The sequence below is a fragment of the Suricata suricatta genome, chromosome 3 (assembly GCF_006229205.1).
Source record: "Suricata suricatta isolate VVHF042 chromosome 3, meerkat_22Aug2017_6uvM2_HiC, whole genome shotgun sequence".
Taxonomy (NCBI): domain Eukaryota; kingdom Metazoa; phylum Chordata; class Mammalia; order Carnivora; family Herpestidae; genus Suricata; species Suricata suricatta.
This window is the reverse complement of record NC_043702.1, coordinates 121936442-121962326: the sequence shown is the minus strand read 5'-3', so window position 1 is coordinate 121962326 and position 25885 is coordinate 121936442. Positions and strand designations below refer to the sequence as shown.

Here is a 25885-nt window from a genome sequence, read left to right as displayed (position 1 = left end):
CCCTACTCCTAATCATTTAGCAAAATTAACCTTCGACTCAAGCCAGACTGGCCCTGACCCTAATCCTTAAGCTGACCCACATCCTAACTCTAACACACATGGCATCCCTGCGGACACGGGCCTCTTTCTGCAGCGACTCTGACAGATGGGGCCTTTGTCCTTGTGTCCTCCCTCTCCCTTTGGCATCACTTTCTTTCCTTTTTAATTAAAATTTTTTTGAGTTTATTTATTTATTTTTGGGGGGGAGGGGAAGAGAGAGAGGGAGAGGGAGAATCCCAAGCAGGATCCGTGCTGTCAGCGCGTAGCCTGACTTGGGGCTGGAACTTGTGAACCGTGAGATCATGACCTGGGCCAAAAGCAAGAATTAGATGCTTAACCCACTGAGCCAGACAGGCCCCTCTTCTTTCTTTTCTTAATACTCCTCGTTCCCCAGCATGTTGCACCCCCAGTCACAGACACCTCCCACTAGCTAGAAAGTACTACAGAATCTCTTCCTAGGCTTTATCCTGACGTGCTGGTTGAATCAATAGACCCAAAGAGTAAGCTGTTTGTTTTATGACTGGTAGAGGCAGATTGTGATGTACATGTGTTGTGTTGTGTTGTGTTGTGTTGTGTTGTGTTGGGGAAATGTTAAGGGGGCAGAAGTCCCATAATCTCCTGAACCTCTATACACGTGAGGTTTCCTTAGGGTCTCGAGGTAAAGTGACTCATCCCATCTCACTCCGGCTGACTCACCTGCCTTAATTTATCTTTTGGTTTGTTGAAATGGGGAGGGTTCATTATACTGTGTCAGATAATAGTGTTCCAGGGCAGCAGGTACTTATTTGCAGCCCTTATCAAGGCCTTCCCTGCAAAAAGCATGGTCTCTCACCACCGGGCTCTGGTGGGGGAGGGGTATGGCTGTGCCCATGCCCATCTCTGTCATCCCACTGACCTACCATTTGTATTTCTTGGCATGTGGAGCACAGTATCTTGTTTCTGACCAGCGTGGGGTTACTCTTGTCCCTCCTGGCCTGAGGGAAGAGAGAAACAGAGAGAGGTAGGGAAATGGTGGGGGTACCTGGGGCAGCAAAGAAGGGGAAGAGGTGGAGGAGTAAGAGAGGTCACAGTTATTTTTTCCATAAAACAGAGAGGGAGTCTCTGGTCTCATCCCCATCCTGGGGGACCTTGAGTCCAGGCTTGGCTCCAGCTGGTAGGTTCAGAAAGACTTTAGGCAGGAGGGCGTGTCAGTGACCTCGTGACCCCTGCATGCAGTAGCACAGGTACAACTTACCCTTCTTCGCTCACACTGACATCAGAGTCATGAGGCATGTTCGTGTATAACACGGGGGAGAGGGGTCACAGGAGCAAAGAGAAAATAGCTATGAATTAAAACCCTTTCTTGTCATCTGATGGTCTGTTGACCTGCTACTACCTGTGTGTACGCCTGTGCCCTGAACTGCTCCTGCTGCCCTGGGAGGGAAATGGAAAGGAGAAGAATAAGCCTGAGCAGATGGGTGGTGCCCGTGCTGTGTCCCTAAGACCCTCGGGGGACTGGTCCACAAGTAGCCTCATCCTCGGAGAGACATAAAGCACTCGGAAAAGGCATTATTATTGAAGGTTTGAGAACTGAACACTAGGGACAAAGTTGGATTCTTTTGACAAATATTTAAAATACATTTCATTTTTCTAGGCCATTTAAAAAGAATCAAGTGAGTATTACAGTGGTGTGGGTTGGTATGTTAAAGTATGAGTGTGAACAGCTCAATTCATTCATTCAACAACAGACATTTATTGTGAAGCAACCCTGTGAGGGTGCTGGGCTGGGGCTGGATGATGAACAGGACATTTTCTGGCCCTGAGGAAGGCCAGGGAAAAATACAAATTCATTCATCTGCCCATTATTAGGTACTGGGGTCCCTGAAGCAAATAACACTCAGCTCCTGACCTCAAGCCGCTCACCACCCAGCAGACTGTGTCTGAGGAAGCAGAATGGCGTGGAGGGTATGGTGACAAATGCGTTGAGGCCACAGTGAAACTGAACAAAGCCATAGAGCTCACCTGAATGGGGGTGGGTGGGGCATAGAGGGAAAGGTCTGAGACGGGCTAAAGGACCAGGTAATTCTTGGGGAGGTGTTGGTGGGGTGAACAGTGAGGGGCAGGCCTTCCAACCCAGAAAACACTGCAAACGGCCTGAAAGAAAGACCTAGAAGATTGGCTGCAGGTAACTGAGGATAGCTGAGGGTGGACCACTGTCTGGTGTGGGGAGTGGGGAGTGAGAGAGGCTAGAAACGCAGAGACTTCTGGGCTTCTGGAAGATTCCACCTTCTGCCAGATCTTCCCTGATACCCTGGGGGCGGTACCATGGGGGGTTCTGCCTTCCCTCCCTCCCTCCCGGCTGTGAGTTCTGGGACTAAGATGCATCTCTGAGGCTGTGATCCAAGGTTGGACATACCATATCACAAAAGTAGTACGTCCGTGGCATGAATGGGGAGAGGCTTCAAGAAGTGGCGTCTGCACATAAAGGGTGAGGAAGGCATGTACAGGTGAGCGTGGGAGAGGGAGACTCCTTGGGCGGGTTTGGTTTTGGTGGCGTTATAAGTAGACTCTTGCCTTTCCCGCAGGGCACTCCTTCCCACCTGCCAAACTCCTGGCTTCATAAGGGTTCATTGCAAACCAAGCAACACACGTGTCTGAGAGATCTCGAAGGTGCAGGGCAGGGTCTTGCCAGCTAACGATGACTGCGGATGTGACTGAGAGTTCCATAACCAGGATGACTGTCACCCCCGGAATCTGAAGACGAGATGGTTTATATAGTGTCCTGTCCAGCCTGGTTAGCTCCTCATGCTTTAAGACCCAGCTTCGGTATTACCTTCTCAGAAAGTCTTTCCCCTGACCTTCTTGCCAGTTTGCACACCCCTAATCTGAGTTGAGTGCCTGCCTTTCTGATTCCATAAGCATTGGTGTAGCTTTTTTAAAAATGTTTTTTAATTTATTTTGAGAGAGAGAGCCTGGGAGGGTTAGAGACAGAGGGAGAGAGAGAATCCCAAGCAGGTTCCGTGCTGTCAGCACAGAGCCTGATGCAGGACTTGATCTCACAAACCATGAGATCATGACCTAAGTCAAAATCGAGAGTTGGACACTTAACTGACTGAGACACCCAGGTGCCCTGAGTTGGCATAGCTTTTTGTTGCATTTTGCACTGTTATTCTTTCTTTCTTTTAAAAAAAATTTTTTTAAGACCTTATTTTTGAGAGAGAGACAGAGAACAAGTTGGGATGGAGCAGAAAGAAGGAGACACAGAATCTGAAGCAGGCTCCAGGATCCAAACTGTGAGCACAGAGCCCAACTCAGGGTTCGAACCCATGAAGTGTGAGATCATGACCTGAGCCAAAGTCAGACGCTTAACTGACTGAGCCACCCAGGTGCTCCTCTTTCTTTCCCTTCCCTTCCCTCTTCCCTTCCTTCTCCCTTCCTTCCTTTCTCTCTTTCTCTCATTTCTTTCTTTCCTTTCTCTTTCTATTTCCTTCTTTTCTTCCTTCCTTCTTTCTTTCTTTCTTTCTTTTTCTTTCTTTCTTTCTTTTTCTTTCTTTCTTTCTTTCTTTCTTTCTTTCTTTCTTTCTTTCTTTCTTTCTTTCTTTCTTTCTCTTTCTTTCTTTCTTTCTTTCTTCCTTCCTTCCTTCCTTCCTTCCTTCCTTCCTTCCTTCCTTCCTTCCTATCTTTCCTTCTTTCTTTTTCTTTCTTTCTCTCTCTCTCTCTCTCTCTCTCTTTCTTTCTTTCAAAAAGTCTTGTTTCCTCCACCAGGCTGAGAGTTCTTGAAAAGCAAAAACATGCCTCACAGATCTTTGCATCCCTAGAGCTTATCACAGAATCTGGTGCACAGTAGGCATTCAACACTTGTTGGCTGAATGGCTGAATCACTGAAAGCATTTTAAAGTATCACATATACCCATACATGTATGTACAAGGAAGTTGATGCTAACAATTTGGGATTCCATGTTCTGTAGGCCCTGGCTTCCTCCTTCCTGCCTCGCTTTCCTTCCTAGCCCTGGAAGCTTCTGTAGCATCTGCTTGTCACTCTTGGTTTCCTTGAGACCAGCGCAGCAGCAGCAGGACCGGAGAGTGAGTGGGCTGGTGGTTCGGAGCACAGGCCCCTGGTTCTATCATCTGTAGAGTCAGAGCTCCCAAGGAAAGAGGGCTGAAATGTTAATGAGGTTCTCATTTTCCGGGCAGCTGTCCCCAGGACAGCCGCTGGAAGCTGTGATGAGAAAGTGAGAACAACCCTCTGTCGCCTGGCCGAGGTAGGAAGCGACCCCAGAAGCCTGCTTTTCCCATGTCACAACTGGACACATCCCGATATTTGAGGTTAATATCTGGTGAGTCTCCTAAGCTCTGGCTCACGGCCCCAGCCCTTGGCCTTCTTGAATCTTTGATAAAGAAGCAGAGAACTATTTTTCTCTTCCTCACCCTCTTTCCACCTCTCTCCCTCCCTCTCTCTGTCACACGCACTCGCACGCACACACCTCTCCACATAACAAAAACCAAAAACGTAAGCACCAGATGGTCATTTTAAAAACAGCCATCAGAAGCATGTCTGAGGATCACTGACAAATTTGCCTCCAACCTTCCTGCCCTCTGACACCTCTGTTCCTTTTCTCCTTTCCACTCTTGCCTTAAATGAGAGACACCTCCTTGGTCACCTCTGGTTCAACTCTGTCAATGAACGCAGTGAGGAAACTGTGGCCCAGAAGGGTTGGCAGCACATGTATTTAGTTTCAGTAAGCCAGAAATTTCCTTGAATAAAGCATCAAATGAAGACCACCTTTCCTCAGGGAGAAAGCGGACTTTTAGGAACCCTATGAGGGCCTAATGGTTCCTATATCTCTTTGAAAAAGGTGGTGATCAGAGAGCTATTTTCAATATTTTGAAAAAACACCCCACTATGATAATTACACATTTTCCTCCTTTCTGAAAATATCAGCCACCTTGGTTAAAGAATAAAGCTGAACATGGTTTTTAAAACACTCATACATATGGTTGACTAGGAAAAATTTCAAATATATACGAAATATTGTCAACAGCGGTGAAACCCACCGTCCAGACTGATTAAACTTGGGTTTTATGACCTTCGTTATTTCAGGTCAGTGGTGTCATTATTACCCCCCTTTATAAAGCCGTCTTTGTAGTTTATGTGTTAGATCAATATACACAGGGAGAGGGCCTAGGGGCATGCAAGGGAGTTTCCGTGGTGATCACAAGCTATCAAAATCAAAAATTCAGCGAGAAAAAAATAGCCACAGAGTCCTTGGCAATAAGAAAACCGGAAGTTGCCCTCCTGTACCTTTTCCCACCGGTGTCTCTGCTGCTGCAGTGTCTTTAGCAGGGGCATTTTGTCACAGGTCTGCTAAAAGCAAAAGAAATGTTGCTCTCAACTGGACTCCGCCTCATTAGGCTAGAACAGCAAACTCAAATCAGAGAGAGGAGCGAGGGAGTGGGTAGCGGGTGCAGAGAGACTGGGGTGGCATTTTCTACTCTCTTGGTAACCGAGGAACTCGAGCTTGGTGACACCCAGCCCAGCGAGTTGGCAAAGGGAGTCTCAGGGAGACTCTAGGCCGAGTCGCGAGACCGCCGCGCCCAACTGCTCCGCCTCACGGGGGCGCTCTGAGCAAATCATCGCTCAGCCTGTTACCCTGCGGTTGGACTACACTTGGCTAGTCTGGAGGGGTCCCCTGTAAACGGCAGGTGAAAGTCATGCTTCGTAAAGAGGCCACCCCACAGCAGACGTTTAAATGGGGGAACATGGAGGCTGCGTTTCTTTGTGTTCATTGTCTATTTTTCTTCTTCATTAGCTCTGCCTCTCCTCTTGCATTTCCGTTTTTTGGTATGTTGGCCCCCTCCCTACCTTCCCTACCGTTCTGTTGCTTTTTCTTTTCTTTTCTTTTCTTTTTTTTTTTTTGCTGTTTGTCTTCCTCACTCTGTCGTTCAGTCCCTGAGCCTCTGTTTCCTTTCTGTCTCTCTTTAGTGAGAATTACTCCAGACAGACAACAGGCATCCGGTACAGGACCGCCCGGGGGCAGGGCAGGAATGCCACTTGGAGTGTGGATGTTCAGAGTTCTGCCCTTTGATCTGTGGCTGGAAGAGGAAGGGAGCCAGCTGGCAGGACCTTTGCACCTGTGCCCAGAGGCCAGGACCTCTAGCTGGCTGTCGGTCAGCAGCCTCCTGGCAGGTCCCTGATTTAGAAGATAAAGGAAGAGATAAAGCGTTCACAGTGCATTCCACTCCCACCAGATACCACATAGTTTCTTTCCAGAAAGGAGCAGCTGCGGGCTGAGCCTTTGTTCACCTCCCAGCGGACACGCGTTGGCCTTCGTGGTGGCGGCCAACTCTGTACAGTTCTGTACACACAGACCTCGTTAAAATAATTTTTATCTTCCCTTAGATTCCCCGTCTATTTTAGGTACTCCCCCAGCTCTCTCTGTTCAACCGTGCACAAGACATTCACATTCAAGTTTTGTCCCTTCATTTCCTTGTGAAATCTCCTGGGTCACGTAAAACGTATAGTAAATGGATTTGTATGCTTTTCTCCTATCAATCTGTCTTCTACCAACTTGATTCTCAGGCGCAGCCCAAAACCCTAAGAAGGTAAAAGGTCCAATTTGTCTTCCTTACACCTACTTGCCTTTCCAATCTGCAAGGGGCAACCGGCAACGGCCTTTTACACGCAGACACAGGAGAAGAGCGGGGCGGCGGTGAGGAGCAGCTCCTGACACGCTGAGGATGAGGGTGAGGTACTGGAGCAGAAGGAATGGATTTGTGAAGCCCTTGGCCTGCGGGAGACCCGCCGCCTTCGCGCAGCCTGCTCTTGTCTGCCTCCTAGTGGCCACTTCTGAGTACCGCAGCCATGAAATTCTAAGCACCGCGGAAGATTGGCCTTCCACCTGCCCGGGTCGTCGTGAATGCTTCCTCTCTCGCCTTTCCCGCCCAGCGGGTGTGGGGCCTGGAATATTAAAGCCTCGGAAGAGACTCGGCCAACCTGGGGTGAGGAGGCGCTAGGCAGCTGGCGAGAGCCTGTACGAATCTGAAGTTCAGGGAGACAGTGACTGGAAAGCTTCTTGCCGGTTCTGCAACAATTGTCAGGTGGATCCTGTCCCCGCTCAGACTCCCCCTCCCGGCGGCGCTCCCGCTGGACCCACCGGTCTGCTCGGTTCCCTTCCCTGCAAACCCCCTGCTGCGACCTGATTCCTTGACTTTTACAATCCTTTCCAGCAGGCTCAGGCTCCGCGTCTTTGCTCCCCTGGCGCTTCCCTCCACCGTGGAAATGCCTTCCAGCTCGCCTGTGGACGCCACTTCCTCTGGCACCATTCCCTGCTCACCCCTCCTCTCCCTCCCACCGCCTCTGCTGGCGGCCGTCCACCTGTGCCGTCCACGCAGCGTTCACGGAGGCGGTATCTGACTCGCTCCACTCCCTATCTGCGCTAAACCACGTAAGAAGGGCTCCGTAAGCAGCTGTTTCTTGACACGAAGGCTGCGCCAATGGTGGCTCGCAGAGCGGAGCTGTCACCACGGTGGGGCGTCACCACGAGTGGGGCACTGTGCCAAGTGCTTAGGAACGCTGCCCAGCACGCTAGCAGCTGCCCTGTGGGTAGGTGAGAAACTGCTGGGACGCCCCGGAACTGTCTCCCTCGGTCTGGGGGCGCTGCTGACTTCACCCACACCTTTAAGATGGAACCCCTGGGCGGTGCCGTGCAGGCGTGTCGCCAGGCAGCCCCTCGTAGTTGATTTCTGTGAGGTGGAGGGGACACGAGGAGGGCAATATGGAAGTGTAGGGTGTTGTAGGTGGGAGACATAGGGGATCCAGGGGAGTGATGGAACAGGGTCAGGGGGTCCAGATGCTGGGACTGGCTCTGAACGCCAGCTGAGAAGTCCTGAAGGCCTCAGGGCCTATTTCTCAATAGGATTTCCACTCCCCCACCCGCCTCTTGCTTTTTGATGATTGTAGCCTTTATTCTTAGTACTGCTGCACTTGAGCTTGAGCTGGGGTGAGGGGGTGGTGCTCATTCATACCGTTCAGCAAGTATCTATGGGACAGTGATGACATTCTAGGCTCAGGGATCTGCTAAGGATGTAGGAAATGCCTTTACATTTACGTTCTGTGTCATCCTGGAACCACGAAGGGTTTCTTTTCAATTAAAAAAAAAATTGAGTACCTTAGATAAGACGTCTGGAGCTTGAAACAAAATAGGCAAATGCGTATCCTTCTTAGGTGAAATTAGAAATGCAGAGGCCCGAGGAGATCTGAAGTAATAATCAAAATAAGAGCAAGTTAGAGCCTAGTCTCTGTGAAGAGCCAAACCCTTGCTGTGTCAGAGATGCAGGGGTCCGATGAGTAGCCCCCAAATGTGCCACTTTGGGCTGTAGATTATTTTGAGCTTAGAACAATCAAGGCCCAAAAGATTCAGGAAGAAACTCTGACTTTCCCCCTAAGTGCCTAAAAGAGTTTAGAGGCCCTGCTCCAGGAAGAGCACGGTCTCCGTAGATAACTACAGTGTCCTTGAACTAGGGACTGGGGGAGGTAGACAGGGAGGAACTTGGCAAAGTCTGTTCAAATGCATCTCTGTGTCCCCTTATTTCTGGATGGCCCAGCAAGCATTCGTTTACCCAACACTCACTCTTTCCATTCTTCCTGTGAATTGCCTTCCTTCCCTTTGAAATCCCCAACCCCTGCCTCCTTCTCCTTAGTTCAGGGTGACATATATACCTCATTTGGTGTGACTGTCTTTGGAATCTCATGTGGGTTCCTGAATGTAAAAACTTTGATTTTCTCTTATTAATACGTCTTATGTCTTTTTTTTTGTATGTGGGGGAGGGGCAGAGAGAGGGGCACAGAGGATCTGAAGCAGCCTCCACACTGACAGACTAACAGCAGGGAGCCTGATGTGGGGCTCCAACTCATGAACTGTGAGATCATGATTTGAGCTGAAGTGGGGTGCCCAACTGCCCAACCGACTGAGCCTCCCGGGTGCCTTGTCTTATGTCAGTTTGATTTTCAGACCAGCCAGAAGAAACTTGAAGGGTAAAGGAAAACTGTTTCCTTTCCAAATGAGATAACCCAAGGGACTCCCTGAGTTGTTGTTCCCCACCCCAGTCCTAAAGGGTGCAGGCCAGTTGGCAGCTTTTAAATGATGGTTTTGCCCTCTTAAGTCACTCTGGCTTCTCTGTCTTTTTTGCTTTGAACTAACCAATGCCAGTGTGGATTGTCAGAGACAGTGCACAAATTAAGGCAGGAAAAAAATTGCTCAGGGGCATCTGGGTGGCTCTGTCGGTTGAGTGTCCAATTCTTTTTTAAAAAAATGTTTTTAATGTTTATTTATATTTGAGAGACAGACAGAGTGGAACCAGGGGAGGAGCAGAGAGAGAGGGAGACAGAATCTGAAGCAGGCTCCAGGCTCTGAGCTGTCAGCACAGAGCCTGATGTGGGGCTTGAACCCACGAACTGTGAGATCATGACTTGAGCCAAAGTCGGACACTTAACTGAATGAGCCACCCAAGCATCCAGTTCTTGATTTAGGCTCAGGTCATGGGTTGTGGGATGGGCCCCACATCAGCTCTCCTGTGGGCATGAAGATTGCTTAAGATTCTCTCTTTCTCACCCCCCCACCCCTTTCCCCCACTCACACTTGCTCTCTCCCCCCGACCCCTTTCCCCCACTCACACTTGCTCTATGAAATGAAATGAAATGAAATGAAATGAAATGCTTTAAAAAAATCTTCATCAAAGCAGATATATATAATGGGTGAAATGCACCCAGATCTTCTTGAAAAGACCTATGGAGAAGTTATTCATGAGTAGTAAGTGCAGGATTATTTCATGCCTGGCCTGCTTTCTTGGAGTCTGAGACCCTGGATGCTGAATCCACTCATTTCTTCCCATGGAACATATTCTTCCTCCAGTTGCTCTGAAACATTCTTTCTAGTCTGTGGATGAAATTGTGAAGCTGCAGATCCTATCAGTTCTCTTCAGAGGTGTGACCTGCCTCCCTGCTGCTGCGTTCATGTTGTTACAACATAAGAGGCCGAGGCAAGCAGGGCTCCTGGACATCATAAACCGCCTGCCTGTGCAGCGCAGTGCGTGCCCCTGGCATTCCAGAAATGGAAACTCGGAGTGCCAGGAACACCTCTCCTCGCTAATGAGGAAAGATTTCATTGTTCATTGTTCATTTATAACATGGGCACGTGAAAGGAGTCTGGTGTTCCCGAGGCATTTATGGTTTCATTTCTCCTCCCCATTTCCCTGGGCCCTGGGAGAGCAGGGGAGGTGGGTCTGACCCAGCCCCTTTGCTGCTTTGGTGTTGGATTTGTCAACAGCCTGCCTTGAACTTAACACCCAAATGCTGATCAAGAGACAACAGAGGCCGCTTTAGAACTGCTTTAGCATTCAATAATCTCAAATAAATTGGGCCTCAGCGTGACCTGAGGGCTGAGACTGATGAGTGTGGCTTTAGGATAGCACAGGTGCAGGGAGTGGGGCCTCACCCTCTCCAGCCCTGCAGGCGTGTTTCAGGACTTTGCAGACGGTGGAGCTCTGAGTGCATTTTCCTAGCTGTTTCCACCTCTTGTTTTAGACTGTTCTGTGTTAGAACTGCTTGCCCCAAAGTAGGTAATGCTTAAGGCACATTTGTAACTTTCTTACCAAGGTCCTAGAAGAGGGTTTTGCCGAAAAGAAACAGCTCGGAACCAAGAGCTTTAGCCAGAGGAAGAGTTTCTAATCTTTAAATGTTGTTGAGACTCAAACCAACCATCCATTCAAAGACTGTAATCCTGTGTGGTCTTCCTGAAGGCTCTGGGCACCGCTGTTGTCCAGTCAGTGTCTTTCAAGGTGGGGAAGCACCATTTCTCTTCACAAGGGTTGAGGCTGCTGCCCAGATACTCTCAGTTTAGAAAAGAGTAGAGCTTTGCTGACCGGTTTGTAATTTGTCCTTGTGACAGCCTGAGGTTAGCTGGCTGGAGGGAAACTGACCCTTCGCTTCCGGCAGACTGTCAATAGTCTGGCCCTTCTGACATTCCAGGACCTGGCGGTGAAAGGGAACAGGCCCTGGGGGCGCCCAGCTGTATTCTGGGTCTGCTATTCCAAGCCCTCTCCCTGCTCCCCCCTCCTGCCCCCCACCCCTGTAGGTGTCACAGACTGTATAGTCAGGGACCGAGACAGCTGGGTGACAGAGTTATGCCCAGGGATGCTTTACTCCCGGCTGCAGGGGTGCTTCTAATGAGAAGTAGGGCTGGGCTGGAATGGTGGGCCGTTACCCTATTCAGATGTCGAACACTGGCCATTTCACATTAGGAGACAGGAACTAGAGTTTAGACACAAACTGCAGAACTGAACAAGCACTTCATAGGTGCTCTGGAAATACACACATTTGTCTGTTTACTGAGGATGTGGTGCTGAAAAGCTGCAGCAGATACAGCAAAGGTACGTTAGTGAAGAAGGAGTGTGGGGAGAACGTCCTTCACGGCGAGTCGCTTATCTATGGGCTGGAGGGTATGTGACCCTCACCAACAGGAGGAAAAACTCCTTTAGAGAGTCCAACCTTCCTAGCAAACTGCCACACGTGCCAAGGAGCTGACTGTCTTCACCTACGACGAGCTTTCAAAGTTGCCTCCTGGCCTGTTCTCTCCCTACCCGCCTTCTGGTTTCTCCCATTCCCCATTCAGCCCCCCCTTCCTCTCACGTCCCCTCCCCAGAGCGGGGCATATCACCACACCCAGGGACCCAAAACGCCGGAGGAATGAAGCCCACGTATTTCGCGTGTCAGCGCGGAGATGCTGCTAACACACAAACACCTCCCAGTTTGTAAAACAGAAACATGTTCCACAACTGTTTGGAAGTGTCAGGCTTGGGGAGATTGGAGATTCTCAAAACGTTCTACATAGGCGGTTGCTACTCTATAAAGGCAGGAATTTATGGTTCTAGACTTTTGGTGGTTAAAATGAGAAAATTTCTAATGAAAGCAGAGGAGAAAAAGTAAGATGCTGAGGAGGATGGAAGTGTTTGGAGAGTGGTAGGTATCCACAGGCAAAATTCTTTTGCATGGTTGCCTGGCGGTTGCACAGAGCGGGGTTGGGAGCTCCTCCCCTTGACAAGACTATCCTCAGTGCCCACTTTAGTCTGAGAGAGCCAGGCCGGTTCCGGTTTTGGAGCGCTCATCTTGAGTTTCTTGACTGACCAGAGCTGCCCCTCTGGGAATTGCCCCAGAATCATCTTCTGTGAGGTCTTTGTTGAAACCTTTACCCTCAGTGGCTGGACTGTTACCTTTTGGGGAGGCTGAGCACTAATGGCTTATTGGTGAGGCTGCCCTCACTGAGCCAAGGGATCTTGTCAAATTTTGCCACAGAAACCTGGAGAGAAATGGAAAGAGGTTGATTTGCAGAATTTGTTGCATTTGAGCATTGCCATCAATGAGCAATGTAAGCTAGTGGCGGCTCTACAAAAGCCAGCCCTTCACAAAAACATTTTTATGATTTATATGGGAGCCTTTCGAGTCTCCTGCAAAGTATCCAAGAGTGAATACTGTTATCTCCACTTTACAGACAAAGAAAATCAAAGCTCGGGCATTATGACTTGCCAAGTCACACAACTGGGAAGTGGATTCAGGTTTTCTGACTTTGGTGCCCACTCTGTCTTGTATTTTACTATCTCTATCCCTTAGCTGCTTTATTACTTCCCTCTGTTTATGCATCCTCTGAGAGTTCTATGAAGTCAGCTGAATATTAGCAACCTCCCATTCTGTTTCCGGCTGTTTCCAGTCACAGTGTCTTTCACCCCAGTTCTTTCTAGGCAGCAAAGAGGAAAGAACCCCACTTCAAAGCTACGGACAACTGGATATGACTCCTGATGAATCCACTTTTCAGACACATCACAACCTCTGCGGGCCTCAATTCTGTCCTCTATGAGGATATCTATCATCACTTTACAGGTCAATGCCTGAGACAGAAAGCTCCAGAAGAGGAGGGATTTTTGCGGGCTTCATTCCCTGCTGTATCAGGAACATCTAACAGGAACACCTAATATAGAACTTGTATGTGTCCAATGAATTCACGGATGCAAGGCAAGGCCCCATGCGGGCCTGACTTAATAATAGGAGCTCAACAAAAAAAGGCTTATACTCTCTCTTTACCAGCCCAGCCTCTACCCCTGGCGCTGTTCGGATGCCAAATCCTGTCTTTCCGTTGGGGAGTGGCTTTTTCCTAGGCTCTAAGTGCGGCGTCCTCGGAGGGGAGCCGGGAGGTCCTCTGAGCAGCCAGGAGGGGGCAGCAGCGACCTCGCAGTCTCTCTAGCCCGGGAAGGGCACTCTTGCCGCGGGGGCTGGGCAGACCCGGAAGTGCTCGGCCGCCGTCGGCGCCCCGGGCGCCCCGGAAGGGAAAGGAGGTGGGCGGGCGCCCTTTCCGGCCGCGCAGCCCTGGGACCTGCGGGCCGGTGTGTTCCGAGTGGGAGTCCGTGTTTCCCGGCCTCTTTCTCCTCTGCCACCCGCCGCAGGCGCTAGGCCGGGGAGGGCCGGCGGCGGGCGGGGGATGCCCCGGAAGGTGAGTGGGGCGACCCCGGGGACGGCTGCCCGACCCTTGGCCCCACGGAAGGGGGTTACCCTTTCCGGCGCCGGGGACCTTCCGGCCGGCGGCCGTGAACTCCGTGGGCTGCGGCCCCTGCTGCCATGAGGGGGCCTCCCTGGGGGTCTCGCTTGTGAAGCAAAACTTTGCGACATGGAAGAAGGAAGGACGGCAGTGCGCATTTTCTTCGCAGACTTGCTGGGCGACCCTGGTATTTCTGACTCTAAAGTTTTCATTGTGTAAAAGGGGTCGTTGTCTTCGAACCTCACGGGAATTTCCCCGTTGTAAGTGGAACGGTGACTCTTTATAGGATGTTACACTCAGTTAATGGATTAAGAATCTTCAGTTGGGAGTCCTTGGTTTTGGCTGAATAAACCTTAGCGCCCTTACCGTTTTGTGCAGTTTACTGTTGTTAGCCTGATACCTTTTCATTTTTTTCTTTTTCTCTCTCTTTCTTAACAGATACCTTTGAGAACTCAGTGAAAGCTCTGGATCCCATCCCTAGAAATTTGCACTAATCGCAGCTGCGAGCATACAGCGACAGGGAGGGTTTTGGGGGAAGCCTCAGGGCTATGTGAACTCCTGAGCTAACTGGTTTAGAGGGAGACATGATGTGTGGCCCAGGTTTTTGGGGTCAGACTTGGGTTTGAATCTGGCTCCATTCTTTATCACTAGCCGTTAACTTGGGCTGCAGTTACCTAAGCACTTTGAATCTCGGGTTTTTTTCTTGTTTACTAATTAAAGTGGAGCTGATGCTGACTTGAAAGCTTGCAGGGATTAAATGAAAGAAGGTGCAGAAAGCACTTGGCACGTAGTAGGTACTCAGTAAGTACTAGCTACCAAATGTCTGTTAACTTTCATGGGATTATCGCATAAAGTCTGAAACGAAGGGTTAATGTCCATGATTATAAAGTGGCCACCGCATGTATTTTGCAGGGACTTTTATAAACTGAGTCGCTTTGACTGTAACTCCGTTCTCCTGGACGTTTCACAGCTTTCCGGGGTTCATAGTGTGTCTTTTTCCAGGACCGTGGCCGTACCGTCCTGCCCCAGAGAACAAATTCATCTATTGCTGTCCTAGTCTGAGTTGCTGCCTTTGAAAGCAAGGGAAGGTCAGTGCAATATCAACCCCCACATGGCACGGGAATTCCAGAGAGGTCTTATTGCAAAACTTTGTAAGGAGCGAGAACCACGTGGACTTCTGAGAGGGAGCCTGAACTGGCCTGAGTTTGCGGGAGAGGACAATGAGTGCCCAGCCTGTGACTGACACTAAGGAGGCCAAGTGGCAGAAAGTCTTGTACGAGCGACAGCCGTTTCCCGATAACTACGTGGACCGGCGTTTCCTGGAAGAGCTCCGGAAAAACATCTACGCCCGGAAGTACCAGTACTGGGCCGTGGTGTTCGAATCGAGCGTGGTGATACAGCAGTTGTGCAGCGTGTGCGTGTTTGTGGTCATCTGGTGGTATATGGATGAGGGCCTTCTGGCCCCCCAGTGGCTCTTCGGGACTGGCCTGGCTTCTTCACTGATTGGCTATGTCTTGTTTGATCTCATCGACGGAGGGGAAGGGCGGCAGAAGAGCGGGCGGACCCGGTGGGCTGACCTGAAGAGCGCCCTGGTTTTCATTACTTTCACGTACGGTTTTTCGCCAGTGCTGAAGACCCTGACAGAGTCAGTCAGCACGGACACCATCTATGCCATGTCCGTCTTCATGCTTTTAGGCCACCTCATTTTCTTTGACTATGGTGCCAATGCTGCCATTGTTTCCAGCACGTTGTCCTTAAACATGGCCATCTTTGCCTCTGTCTGCCTCGCATCACGCCTGCCCCGGTCCCTGCACGCCTTCATCATGGTGACTTTTGCCATCCAGATTTTTGCCCTGTGGCCCATGTTGCAGAAGAAACTGAAGGCATGTACTCCGCGTAGCTATGTGGGTGTCACACTGCTTTTTGCGTTTTCAGCCTTGGGAGGCCTGCTGTCCATTAGTGCCGTGGGAGCCATCCTCTTTGCCCTTCTGCTGGTTTCCATCTCTTGCCTCTGCCCTTTCTACCTCATTCGCCTGCAGCTTTTTAAAGAAAACATTCATGGGCCTTGGGATGAGGCTGAAATCAAAGAAGACTTGTCGAGGTTTCTCAGCTAAATTAGGGATTTCCATTCTATTATTAAGGGAAGCTGATAGACTAGCCCCCCAACTAGTTTAAGATTTGAAGGCAGAATCCCCTTCTGGAAGCAACATACCGATGTGGGTGGGGGAACAGAGATCAAAAGAAAAAGCTAACCAAGAGCATAAGTGGTGAAGGTGCTTACTCTTTCTGTTACTTTGTGGATGTGAAAGCTTTCTGGGGTCCTCGTGAATTATTGCCTCATAATTTCCAGTAGCAAATGAAGTGATGTGGTTTCTATTTATTAAATAACAACACATCCATTAAGTTGTCCCATGATTTGTCTGTGAGCGGAAGGCTGACAGAAGCGGTGTAAAGAGTGAAGAGAGAATGAAAGGATGTGTGTGTGTTCAAGTCACTGCTCTCCCTTTGTTTATCTGGAGCTCAAGTCCTAGCATCCTAGATGCTGTGACATTTCGTTGCCTAAGATCACAGAATTGGTCATTTTAACCTTTCCTCAGGCTTTCTGTGTGGTTCTTAGCGAGGCGTGTACACACTAACTGCCCGGGAGGGTGTGATGTGTCACAATACGTAATCAGAGTGCAGGGGGAATTCAGAGAGGCTGGAGGCCAAATTGAATTGGAGTAACTATGAAATATTTATTAGAGGAGATGGCATTTAGGCTTGGAGGTTAGGTGGGATTTAAGTTAAGTGATGGTTTTAGGGCAAGGTGGCAAAGGCTTTTAGGAATCAGGTCAGTAGTATGAGCAAGTGATTTTAGTATATTTTGTGTGACTAGTGGCAGCTGGAAACTGGTTGGAGGTTGGCCCGACCAGGGAAGGCGATCCCACTGTGAACCAGCTGCATGTTTCTAGTCAGAATGTAGGCCTGGTTTCAGAGCTTTGGGTTTCTAATGAAATCGCAACAGCCGTAATTGTGATTTTTCATGTGAAACCTGCCTGGTAAATTCTGCCACATTTAAGTCTGGACAGAAGCCACGCTTGCATGCAACACGTGGCGCCGTTGTGCCCCATCTGTTCTTAGGACAAGCACAAAGGTGGGAAGGGTTTCATGGGAGGTTAGGGTTCTGGGGGTTTGAGTAAGTTGGAACGGGAGGTTTGAGTAACAACTAGGGATGTGAATATTCAGGAATTTGGGCTTTAACCCCAGGTCTTTGGGAGCAATCTGGCTTATCTAAAGAGGAGGCCAATGATTAGGTCTTGGGCTAGTTATGCAACTGCTCAGCGCTTTCAGTTGTAAAGTGGGGATGGAATTGTGATAATTAGATGAGAGGTACGCTGAGTGCTTGGAGGAACACTGGGCGTGGAGCAGAGGGACAGTAGTGTTCGCCCGTTACTATTGTATCGGGTCGCTCTGTAGGATGACTCGAAGATGGACAGAGACGAATTATAAAATGCATCGAATGCCTTCCACAATGTCTGGTACCTCATGAAATAATTCATATGGGGCAAGGCCCTGCACCATCCCTTCTCACTAGAAATTAATTTCAAGTCAGAAACTAAGTAATGCTTGTATTTCTCTGATCATAGATTTCTCATAAAATGTCTTGAACAGGACTGAACTACTGTCTTCACCTTTTTGGAGTGATGAGAATAGTGTTTCATTAGAATGGGTAGATTTCCCTAGGGCCAGTTAGATTGCTTTTCTAGTCCAATGATATTGGCCAGAGGGGAGAGAAGGACCTTGGAAACTGACTTGAGCTCAAAGCATCCATCTACCGCCTGCTTTGGGAGTGGCCTTTTCACCCCGCGTGAGTGGCCAGAACTGACTCATAGTTACTGTATAGTTCCCACTGGGAACTGGGCAACAGTGGTTCAAGGTAGTAAAGAATTGTATAAAATTGTGCTTTTTAAAAAATGTTTTAAGACATTTGCCTTGTTAGAAAAGGTTTGTGATTATCAGCTTTAGGGAACTCCATAAGCAGCTGCATCTGTGTCAATAAGCAGAAACTTCCCCAAATTTGAACCACTTTCAGGATAGTTTCAGTGGGATGAATTAATGTGCCCCTGCTGTCATTTTTCAGCTCTTCTCTGTCACACTGTGCATAGTATTTGGAGCCCCCCCAAGACCTGATCATATTTGTTTAAGTGTTTGTAGAAGTTCGGTGTGGTAGTGGGAGGGGGGTTGGAGTTGCGGGGTGGATGATGTAGACTGGGTAGAAAGATGGTGAGAAGGATATTCCAACCAGAGTAGACAGTATGTTCAAAGAGCATGGGGACATGATGCATCCAGGCAGTGGACAGAAGCACAGAATAGATGGGCTGCAGGGAGAGGGTTTGGGGTCTGAGAGTGCTGAGTGTTTGAATTATATTCTGTAGTCAATGTCCATGCAAATTGAGGTTTTGAAAAGGGATACAAGATTTCCACCAAACACACTTTAATGAGTATATATCTGTGTGTGTGTGTGTGTGTGTGTGTAAAATTCTGGCAGCAGTTTTTGGGCTGAGCCTGGGGAGCTCTGGCAATAGTGGAGAGTGAGCATCTGGACTAAGGGAGGTGAGACCGGTGGGCGTGGCCAAGAGAGGCCTGATCTGGCTGGCAGAGAACTTGGTAGACTCCTGTCGGGAAAGGGAAGGAACTAGAGGATGACGGGCTTCTGCCTTGAGTGGATTTGTGTCCCATGAAAAGACAAGTGAGAACAGGTTTGGAGGTGAAGTAGATAAGATAAGAATGGGGCCCATTAAGTTTGAGGTGCCTGAGATGGTACACTCAGGTCAGGTGTTGTAATTGTAGTATCCGGAGGACGTTGGTTCTAAATTGTGGGCGTAATCTGGAAGGGTATTGAGATCTAAACAGAAACCTGTGTTTTGTACTTAGGATTCTTTGTACAGAATTGGTGGCCTCATAACCAGGCTATAGTGGAATTAGAAATTGATCACAGAAAGATAATTAAAAAATCAAAATGATAAGAACCAAAGGGAAAGACTGCCCTATGAAAACAGGTTAGAGAATAGAACACTACAGCCTGGAAGGCTCAACAGAGATACACCATCATTGTCTATAAAAACTATAAAGGGTCAACGTGAATCTTGATTTGTTTACTAAGTCATGAGTTACAGAAGACACCCTTTGAAATTTGAGAAGGGCAAGTTTAAGACAAGTGAAAATATAATTTTATACACTTTCTGCAGTAACTTCAAGAAGTTTCACAGACCAAAAATATAAACAGATTCCAAAAAGTTTTGGGGAAGAAAACTCAAGTAAACAAGGTGTAAATGTTTTGTAAGAAAATGTTAAACCCCAGGCTCTTATGTGGTACTACCTGAGGGATGACGAGACTCAGGGCACACCGCTTTGGGTTGCTGCTGGCGGCATAGGGATGCAGGCCTAGATAATGATTGGTGACCTGGTGTGACAGTTGTTCGGAAAGTTACTCAACACTTAAGTACAGTGATGCGGTCAGTCTCTGAAATTTAAACAACACTGAAAGTGTGCAAGCAGAATGTTAATGATTTAGACAGACTTTCAGAGAAGACTATGGTGTGTGTGTGTGGGAAGGGAAGGGGGAAGTGGAAGGAAAAGGCATTACAGTAGAAGTGGAATTAAAATCCCAAGCTGGAGAGTGGGTGGTGGTGGCAAGTGAGATCAAAGAAGGAAGAAGGGGGAGGCAGCTTTGCCTGTCCTTCCAAAATGGCGCCAGGGATTGTAGTAGGGAATGCAAGGGATCTGGGAGAGGCAGAGCTACAGAGCAGCAGGTGGGCTCTGATCTGTGGCAAGAGGTGGCTTCTGGATGACTGGCAGGCAGGCAGAAGGTGGTGCAGGGGTCTGAGGTCAGCAGCACGTTGGTTCTGTCAGCCATTGGTGTCAGTGGTGTGCCTGCATGCTGTGTCAGTGAGTGAGGCTTCAGGCAGCTGGCTTCAACTGTGGATATAAGAATCCATGCTGAGCATTTTCAAGGAAGCATGGAGCCATTATACATCTTCTAAGCCAAAGGCTCAAGGTCAAGAAAAACAAAAGCCAGCAGAGGGCATCAGTCACACAATTTTACAATATTTCAAACCCATGAAATGCAGGGAAACAGGACACAGTGCCGTCCTGTGGAAGTTATTGATACTCCTTTTTGCAATGAAATTCAACAAAGTCTTGGAATTCTTGATGAATTGTGGTTTGAGAAGTAACCACACCGTTTGATCCCCATAAATCCAGGACATAAATAGCACATTGGGATTTGATAAATTATAATTGCTAACTTTTCAAGCACCTAGTGTATACCAGGCACTGTCTTAGGCACTTTATATACACTACTTATTTACTTCTCATAACAATCCTGTAATTCAGGTAATTATTTTTATCTTACAGTTGAGGTGACTGAGACTCATGGTGAGCCAGGAACTTGCCTCAGGCTGCATTGCCAGTTTGGGCTGATGGTTTGCTTTTCTGACAGCCAAACTGGGTCCAGGGCCAGAGGCTAACTGGTAGGCAGTTGCTTTTAATGCTTTCTCAAATCCCTCATTATCTCCTTTATCCCTTATTCCTACCCCCAACATCTAGCAAAATATTTATTGTTCACCCAGGCTGATCTCTGGTCACTTTCCACCATTCACATTGTATGATGTTTGGCCTCAGGAATTTATTCATTCAGCAAATATTCATGGAGCACCAACTGTATGACATAGTGTTCTATTTACTTGAAATATGTCTGTGAACAGAGTGGACAAAGTTCCTTGAACCTAGTAGAGCTTACCTTCTGACAGGAGCAGACAGACAGTGTAAGTAGAAGACAGTAAATGCTACGGGAAAAAAGAAAAAAGTAGCAATAGTATTAAATAAGGGGGTCATGGAAAAGAACATTGGACCAAAGACTAGAAGGAGGTGAGTGAATAATCCAGAATCCTAGGGGGAAACCTTCATAGGCAGAGGGGAGAGCTGCTGTAAAAGTCCCAGCAGAAGACCTCAAACTGCCTGGCATGTTTGGGGCATAGCAAGGAGTGGCTGAAGGATGAGGCCAAAGAGGTAATGTGGGGGCTGGGTCACGTGTGGCCCTACGGGCTATTAGAACGGCTTTCTTTCGCTCTGAGATGGGAGCCGTTAGATGGGCTTGGGGAAAGAGGAACATGATTTGACATCCCCTTTGAAAGATTGTAGCTGCTTTGAGGGGGGAGATCAGAGCAGAAAGCAGCATTCGGAAACCCTTGTGATAATCCAAGCAGGAACTGATGATGGTGTTCAGAACAGCGTGATAGCAGACGTGGTGAAAAATAGTCACGTTCTGGATATAATTGGAAAGTTTAGACCTTGGTCTTCTTGACATAACAAAATGTGGGATATGAAAACAAGAGAATCATAAATTACTCCTGAGGGTTTTGGCCTGAGCACACTGAAAGAGATGCCATCAATTGAGTTTGTTGCAAAGGGGATATTGGTGGAGATTTGGGGAGAAAATCAGTTTGAGGCATGTAGGCTATGAAATACATTGTAGATATCGGGGCTGAAATGAGTAGGGGGTTGGAGAGAGGAGTTAGGATTTTAGGAGCAATGTATGGGATGGAAATACACATTGGGAATCATTGGTTTGCAAATGTTATGAGACTGGACAAGATCAGCAAGGAGGCTGATGTGAACCGAGAAGAGGAGCATGGGGAACTCCAAATCAGAAGGTTGGAGAGAAGAGGAAGCAAAAAGATTTGGAAGACATGGCCACTGAGATGGGCAGAAAATCAAGAGTTGTGAGTTCTGGGAAATAAGTGCAGAGGACTGGGGAGGGTGGGGCAGGGAAGGAGATCAACTGTGATCAGATGAAAATTTGGTAAATCAGGGCACTTGGGTGCTTCCGTTGGTTAAGTGTCTGACTCTTGATTTTGACTCAGGTCATGATCCCACAGTTAATGATATTGAGCCCCATGTTCACATTTGTGGATTCTCTCTCCCCCTCTCTCTGCTCCTCTTCCTCTTGTATTCTTTCTCTCAAAATAAATAAAAATGAAAGAAAACTTGGTAAATGAAGTAAGATAAGGGCTGAGAATTTATCATTGGATTCAGCAAGGAAGCAGTTATTGGTATGCTTGAAAAGAAAGGTTTTTGGTGGTGTGGGGGACATAAAAACCTATTTCCAGTGGGATTAAGTGAGAAAAAAGAAGGGGAGTTGGAGCAGCAAGTATAGGCAACTCTCTGGAAGTTTTGCTTCAAAGGGGAGCCAGGAAGCCAAACAGAAACTGAAAGCAGAGGTGAGGACAAGAAACTTTGTTTCTTAAGATGGGGGAAATGATACCACGTTTGCTGATGGAAGTGAAACAACAGAAAGTAATAGTTGAAGTTAGAAAGGTACAATTACGGGCTAGTATTCTTGAACATTTGAGAGGAGATGAGGTCTAGAGCACCAGTTGGGGGGCTGGCTTCAGAGCGAGGAAGGATAGTTGCTATGGTAACAGGTGGCAGCAGAGTACTAAGATACAGATGCTCGAGGAAGGGTGGCTGGTAAGGGGGTAGAGGAGGTGATGGGAATTTCGGAAGTTCTTTTCTGAGTGCTTCAATTTTCCTAAGGAGTAGGAAACAGAATGAGCTGCAAGTGAGAGCGAGGGATGAAATGATGGGGGAGGGAAGAGAGAGAAGGTATGAAATAGTTTGGGACTTCGGGGCAGTGAATGAACTAGGGATGGCTAGTGTCATGCTCAGCAGGATTAAAGGCTCACTTGAGCATGGTGATCATGACTTTAAAATGAAACCAATTAGTTGGGGTATTGTGTTTTCTAGACCATGTGCAAAACCAGAGTGGATGGAGAGTCAAATTGAGAGCACAAGGGAGAAAATACATGCATGGGCGTGATTATAATGATTGGCTGTGGCATTTTAGTTGGGTAAGAAGGGGAGTGAACCTTAACAGGGACCAAGGACAGGAAGAGGAGGGACGGGGGGAAGGTCAATGAATTGGAGATTCATGCAGCTAGAAGGATAGGAAGTGAAGATCAGAGAATAAAGACAAGGTTATAACTTTGGAGGTGAGTAGCTGAGGTAGACTGAAGGACAATATCATTGGAGAAATGAAGTCCAAGAAAATAAGATGCGAATGGATGGGGTGGGATGTTGCAAGGATAATTTACACACATGTGAAATCCCCAAGAATTAAGACAAGAATAGTACTGGAGACAGTGGCAGGGCAGCGGGAGCTGAGATCATCAAGGAATGAAGGAAAGTCAACTAGGGGTTGGTGGGTCAAAGCAACAGTGAGGGGTAGGATGTGCTATAGTCTGATGCCATGAGGTTCAGGACAAAGAGTTTTAGGGAGGAGAGTGGAAGGATTGTCTGAAAGAAAAAGCGGACAACAGGAATGCCTGCCCCACTTGGATTCAGCAGTGTTAGGGGCTGTAGGAGACGGGCCGGCTACAGGGGGAGCCATGCCCTGAGAAGAGATTCTGGTTGTGTTGTGTTAGAGCAAGAACACGAAAGACACATCCACACAGTAGCCTGAAGATACAGGGGATCTCGCTGATCAAGGCAGATTACAGAAGGCACAGTGTGGCGGTTTCAGAAGTTGAGGAGGCTGGGTGGGGAGCCCAGACGGTGTGTACAGAGCTGTGTGGAGAGTGCTGGGGAGCAGGGTCTTGGAAGACTGACTTGGGCTGGGTGAAGGACCGATAGTAAAAGTCGTGGTCGGTCCAAGGCAGGTGTCGGGGAGAACGCATGTGTTGGGGCTGGGGGCCTCCTGTTTACCTTGAAGGAAGTGCAGTCTTAGTGCGCACCTTCCTCACGTCGTCAGGAACATGCTTCTGTTGCTTGCTAATGGAGTTGATGTGCAAATTAGCTGGGTGATAGCACATTTTAGCAAGAGTCTTTTGGGGGTAACGATACAAACTTCCCGAGAACTGTGTAAACTTCCATCAGTGGCGCAGTGCCATTTGTAGTGTCTCAGAAAGTGTGATTCTGGGTAAAGTGAGCAGAGGTAGATGAGAGCCAGAGTTTGATCAAGGTCCTGTGGACAGTCAGGCCTGAGCAGGCACACAGCTGTGACAGCAGGTGGAGGGCCCCGGCCAGCTGAGCTGCCAGGGAGTGGCAGAGCAGGGACCGCTGACAGCCTGTAGGAGCAAGCTAGCTCCAAGCACCCTACTGCTTCTGGCTGGGGATTTTTCTTTTCTTTTACAACTCACAGGTGTGATTAATGGTGGTTTGTTTACCTTGGGAAACAACAGTCATCACGGAGGAAACCCAAACACCATTTTCTTCCCAGATACATTACTGTGATTAACGGGGGAGCCCCCAGAGATGGGGTAGTTAGGAAGCATCTGGTTCCCAAATGCCCAGCGTCTGCTCAGCACCAGGGGCCTGGCAACACCGTGGTGCTCCTCACCCCCATCAGGTGATGCAGGAGCAAAAGTGCCAGGGGAAGGGGCTCAAACAGGCAAATGGCTTTTCCTGCCACATCTGGCACCAATTGGCGCCTGGGTTCAACTGACCCCCAGGATCAGCCTGAGGTCTTGTGCCCTACGCAGACTTGCTCTACCATCCCTTGACCATATGTGGCTGCGACAATGGAACAGCCTGATTTTGCCAATGCAGAGGTCGAGGGACACTGTGGTCCCTCGGGCCCCCATGAAAAGCTGGCTGGGCGGCTGCCTCTGCTTTCCCAAGCTCTGCTGGCTCGCCGCTCCCCACTCTGGGACGGCCCTGTGGCCTTGTGCGGAGCCCAAGGAACATTTGGACTCTGCTCAGTGAGAACACTGTTGGCCTCCCACTCTTTTTAAATTGCAAAATAAACAGATCTTCAGGCCCCAGGCAGCTTTTGTGTATGCAAGCTGAGAGTAGTTTTGTCTTTAAGAGAGAAAAAAGGCAGCAGGCAGAAGGGGCTGTCTCCTTGGCTCTGACTTGCTCTCCGCCGCTGCCTTCTGCCTTCTGAAACGCACTCTCAGAGATAAGAGCCGGACAAGATACAGAGCGAAGGGCCAGAACGCCTGGTTTTAACAGAGCATCATGTGAAGCTTCAAAAAGACACTTTGTTAGCAGCTGTTTTGAGAGAGAAAACCCACACCAGAGGCTTCCCCATTACTGTCTTGAGGATCCTTAAGTCTCACTGACGCCCAGGGAGTTTGTTAAGGCTTTGTTTCCTCTTTGCCAGCCCGGGGCTCTTGTTCCTGAGATTCACTGAAGATGTGGGCTGGGGATAGAAATCAGGGTCTGCATACCGTGCTGTGAAATTCGATTTGGTTAAAAACAGTACGGGAGTAGCAGATTAGTCTCGACTCATCCCACAGCAGGCCATCTGATCTACTCAATAGTGTCTTATAGTGCGATAGACCGAAACTGCGGGGTAGAGGACGGTCACAGAGGCAACTGAGGTGTCCTATAAGGGGCACTACCAGCTCACTTGATTTGTGTAGACTTAGGCTGTGTAGCTTTATAAAGGGATACAGAAGCTATAGTTTTTCTTTTTTCAGCAATATTTATCTTTCTGTGGGTGAGGTTCATGTTTTTAAAACGGATTCACATTTGTAAAGGTTTACTTCAGAATCTCATGGAGCTGGATTAGACTCCAGTATCAGTTGAGGTGTGTTTTTTTTTTTTAAATCATACTTCATGCTGAGTTACGAAACAGAGGTTACAATCTTCAAGCTCTGGGTTAAAGAGGATCAGCGTGTGTCCTACTCCAAGCCCACTGAAAGTGTCCATGTCTGTAAGGGAAGAGTAGATGTTCTTTCCCCATCTCCTTTTGGCTTCTAGCGTCAAGGCCATTTGGTGAAATACCCCTCTGTGTGTATGTGGTCTGCACCGATTTACCAGTGAAACTCCCCAAGGGAAGGATTGGAAGTTTTGTTTGTTTTTTCTTACCTTTAGTTCTCTTTTCTCCATCTCAGATGTCCTGGATTTTTCTAGCGAAGACTGGGGGACTCCCCTCCCTGCCTCCAGTAAGAGCGCTGCCTTCTGACCCTAAAGCCTTTCTGTCAGAAGCCAAAGCAAAGGGCACAGACTACTTCAGTTTCAATTATGCTGTCTTCTCCTCAACCAACACTTGGAAACGAAAACTTTGGTTTCTGATTGGCTGAAATGAATAATATTGTCCCTTTCTTCCTCAGAAGGCAGAGTCACCATGTTCTGGAAGGTTAGCATGCATTGGGTTAAGTGGATAATCTGGGTTCTAGAACCGCAGTGGCTTCTTCAGCACTGAAGTCATGGCAGCTCCCCTGGGACGATGACTCCCGTTTTCTCCTGTCCTAGCGCTGTGCAGTAACAGCCTGTTGTTACTCTGTAAGCTGCTTTTA

The 25885-nt window shown here is 48.4% G+C and overlaps 2 protein-coding genes across 11 annotated transcripts in view; one reads left to right on the top strand and one right to left on the bottom strand.

The window, feature by feature from the left end:
• Positions 1-25716, bottom strand: part of C3H1orf105 (chromosome 3 C1orf105 homolog) — a 38081-nt gene extending 12365 nt beyond the window's left edge. For 2 of the 5 annotated variants that reach the window (XM_029935058.1, XM_029935059.1), the window contains exons 1-4: positions 25455-25716; positions 12286-12371; positions 8187-8274; positions 939-1013 (exon numbers count right to left, since the gene is read on the bottom strand). In XM_029935058.1, the coding sequence (XP_029790918.1) occupies positions 939-1013; positions 8187-8274; positions 12286-12371; positions 25455-25475 (270 nt within the window). In that variant the 5' untranslated portion in view covers positions 25476-25716. Of the gene's footprint in view, positions 1-938; positions 1014-8186; positions 8275-12285; positions 12372-18788; positions 19560-20382; positions 20429-25454 lie in introns of those variants that run through there. The other 3 variants (XM_029935057.1, XM_029935060.1, XM_029935061.1) reach the window with 3 other exon arrangements.
• Positions 13396-16004, top strand: PIGC (phosphatidylinositol glycan anchor biosynthesis class C). Of its 6 annotated transcripts, XM_029935054.1 has the most exons (3): positions 13396-13556; positions 14040-14402; positions 14604-16004. In XM_029935054.1, exon 3 carries the CDS (start codon positions 14822-14824, stop codon positions 15713-15715), a length of 894 nt encoding a protein of 297 aa, XP_029790914.1. In that variant the 5' UTR covers positions 13396-13556; positions 14040-14402; positions 14604-14821; the 3' UTR covers positions 15716-16004. The 6 variants fall into 6 exon arrangements, with proteins under 6 accessions (XP_029790914.1, XP_029790912.1, XP_029790910.1 ...); XM_029935052.1 differs by lacking the exon at positions 14040-14402; XM_029935050.1 differs by having other exon boundaries at positions 14040-16004.
• Positions 25717-25885: the final 169 nt, after the last annotated feature.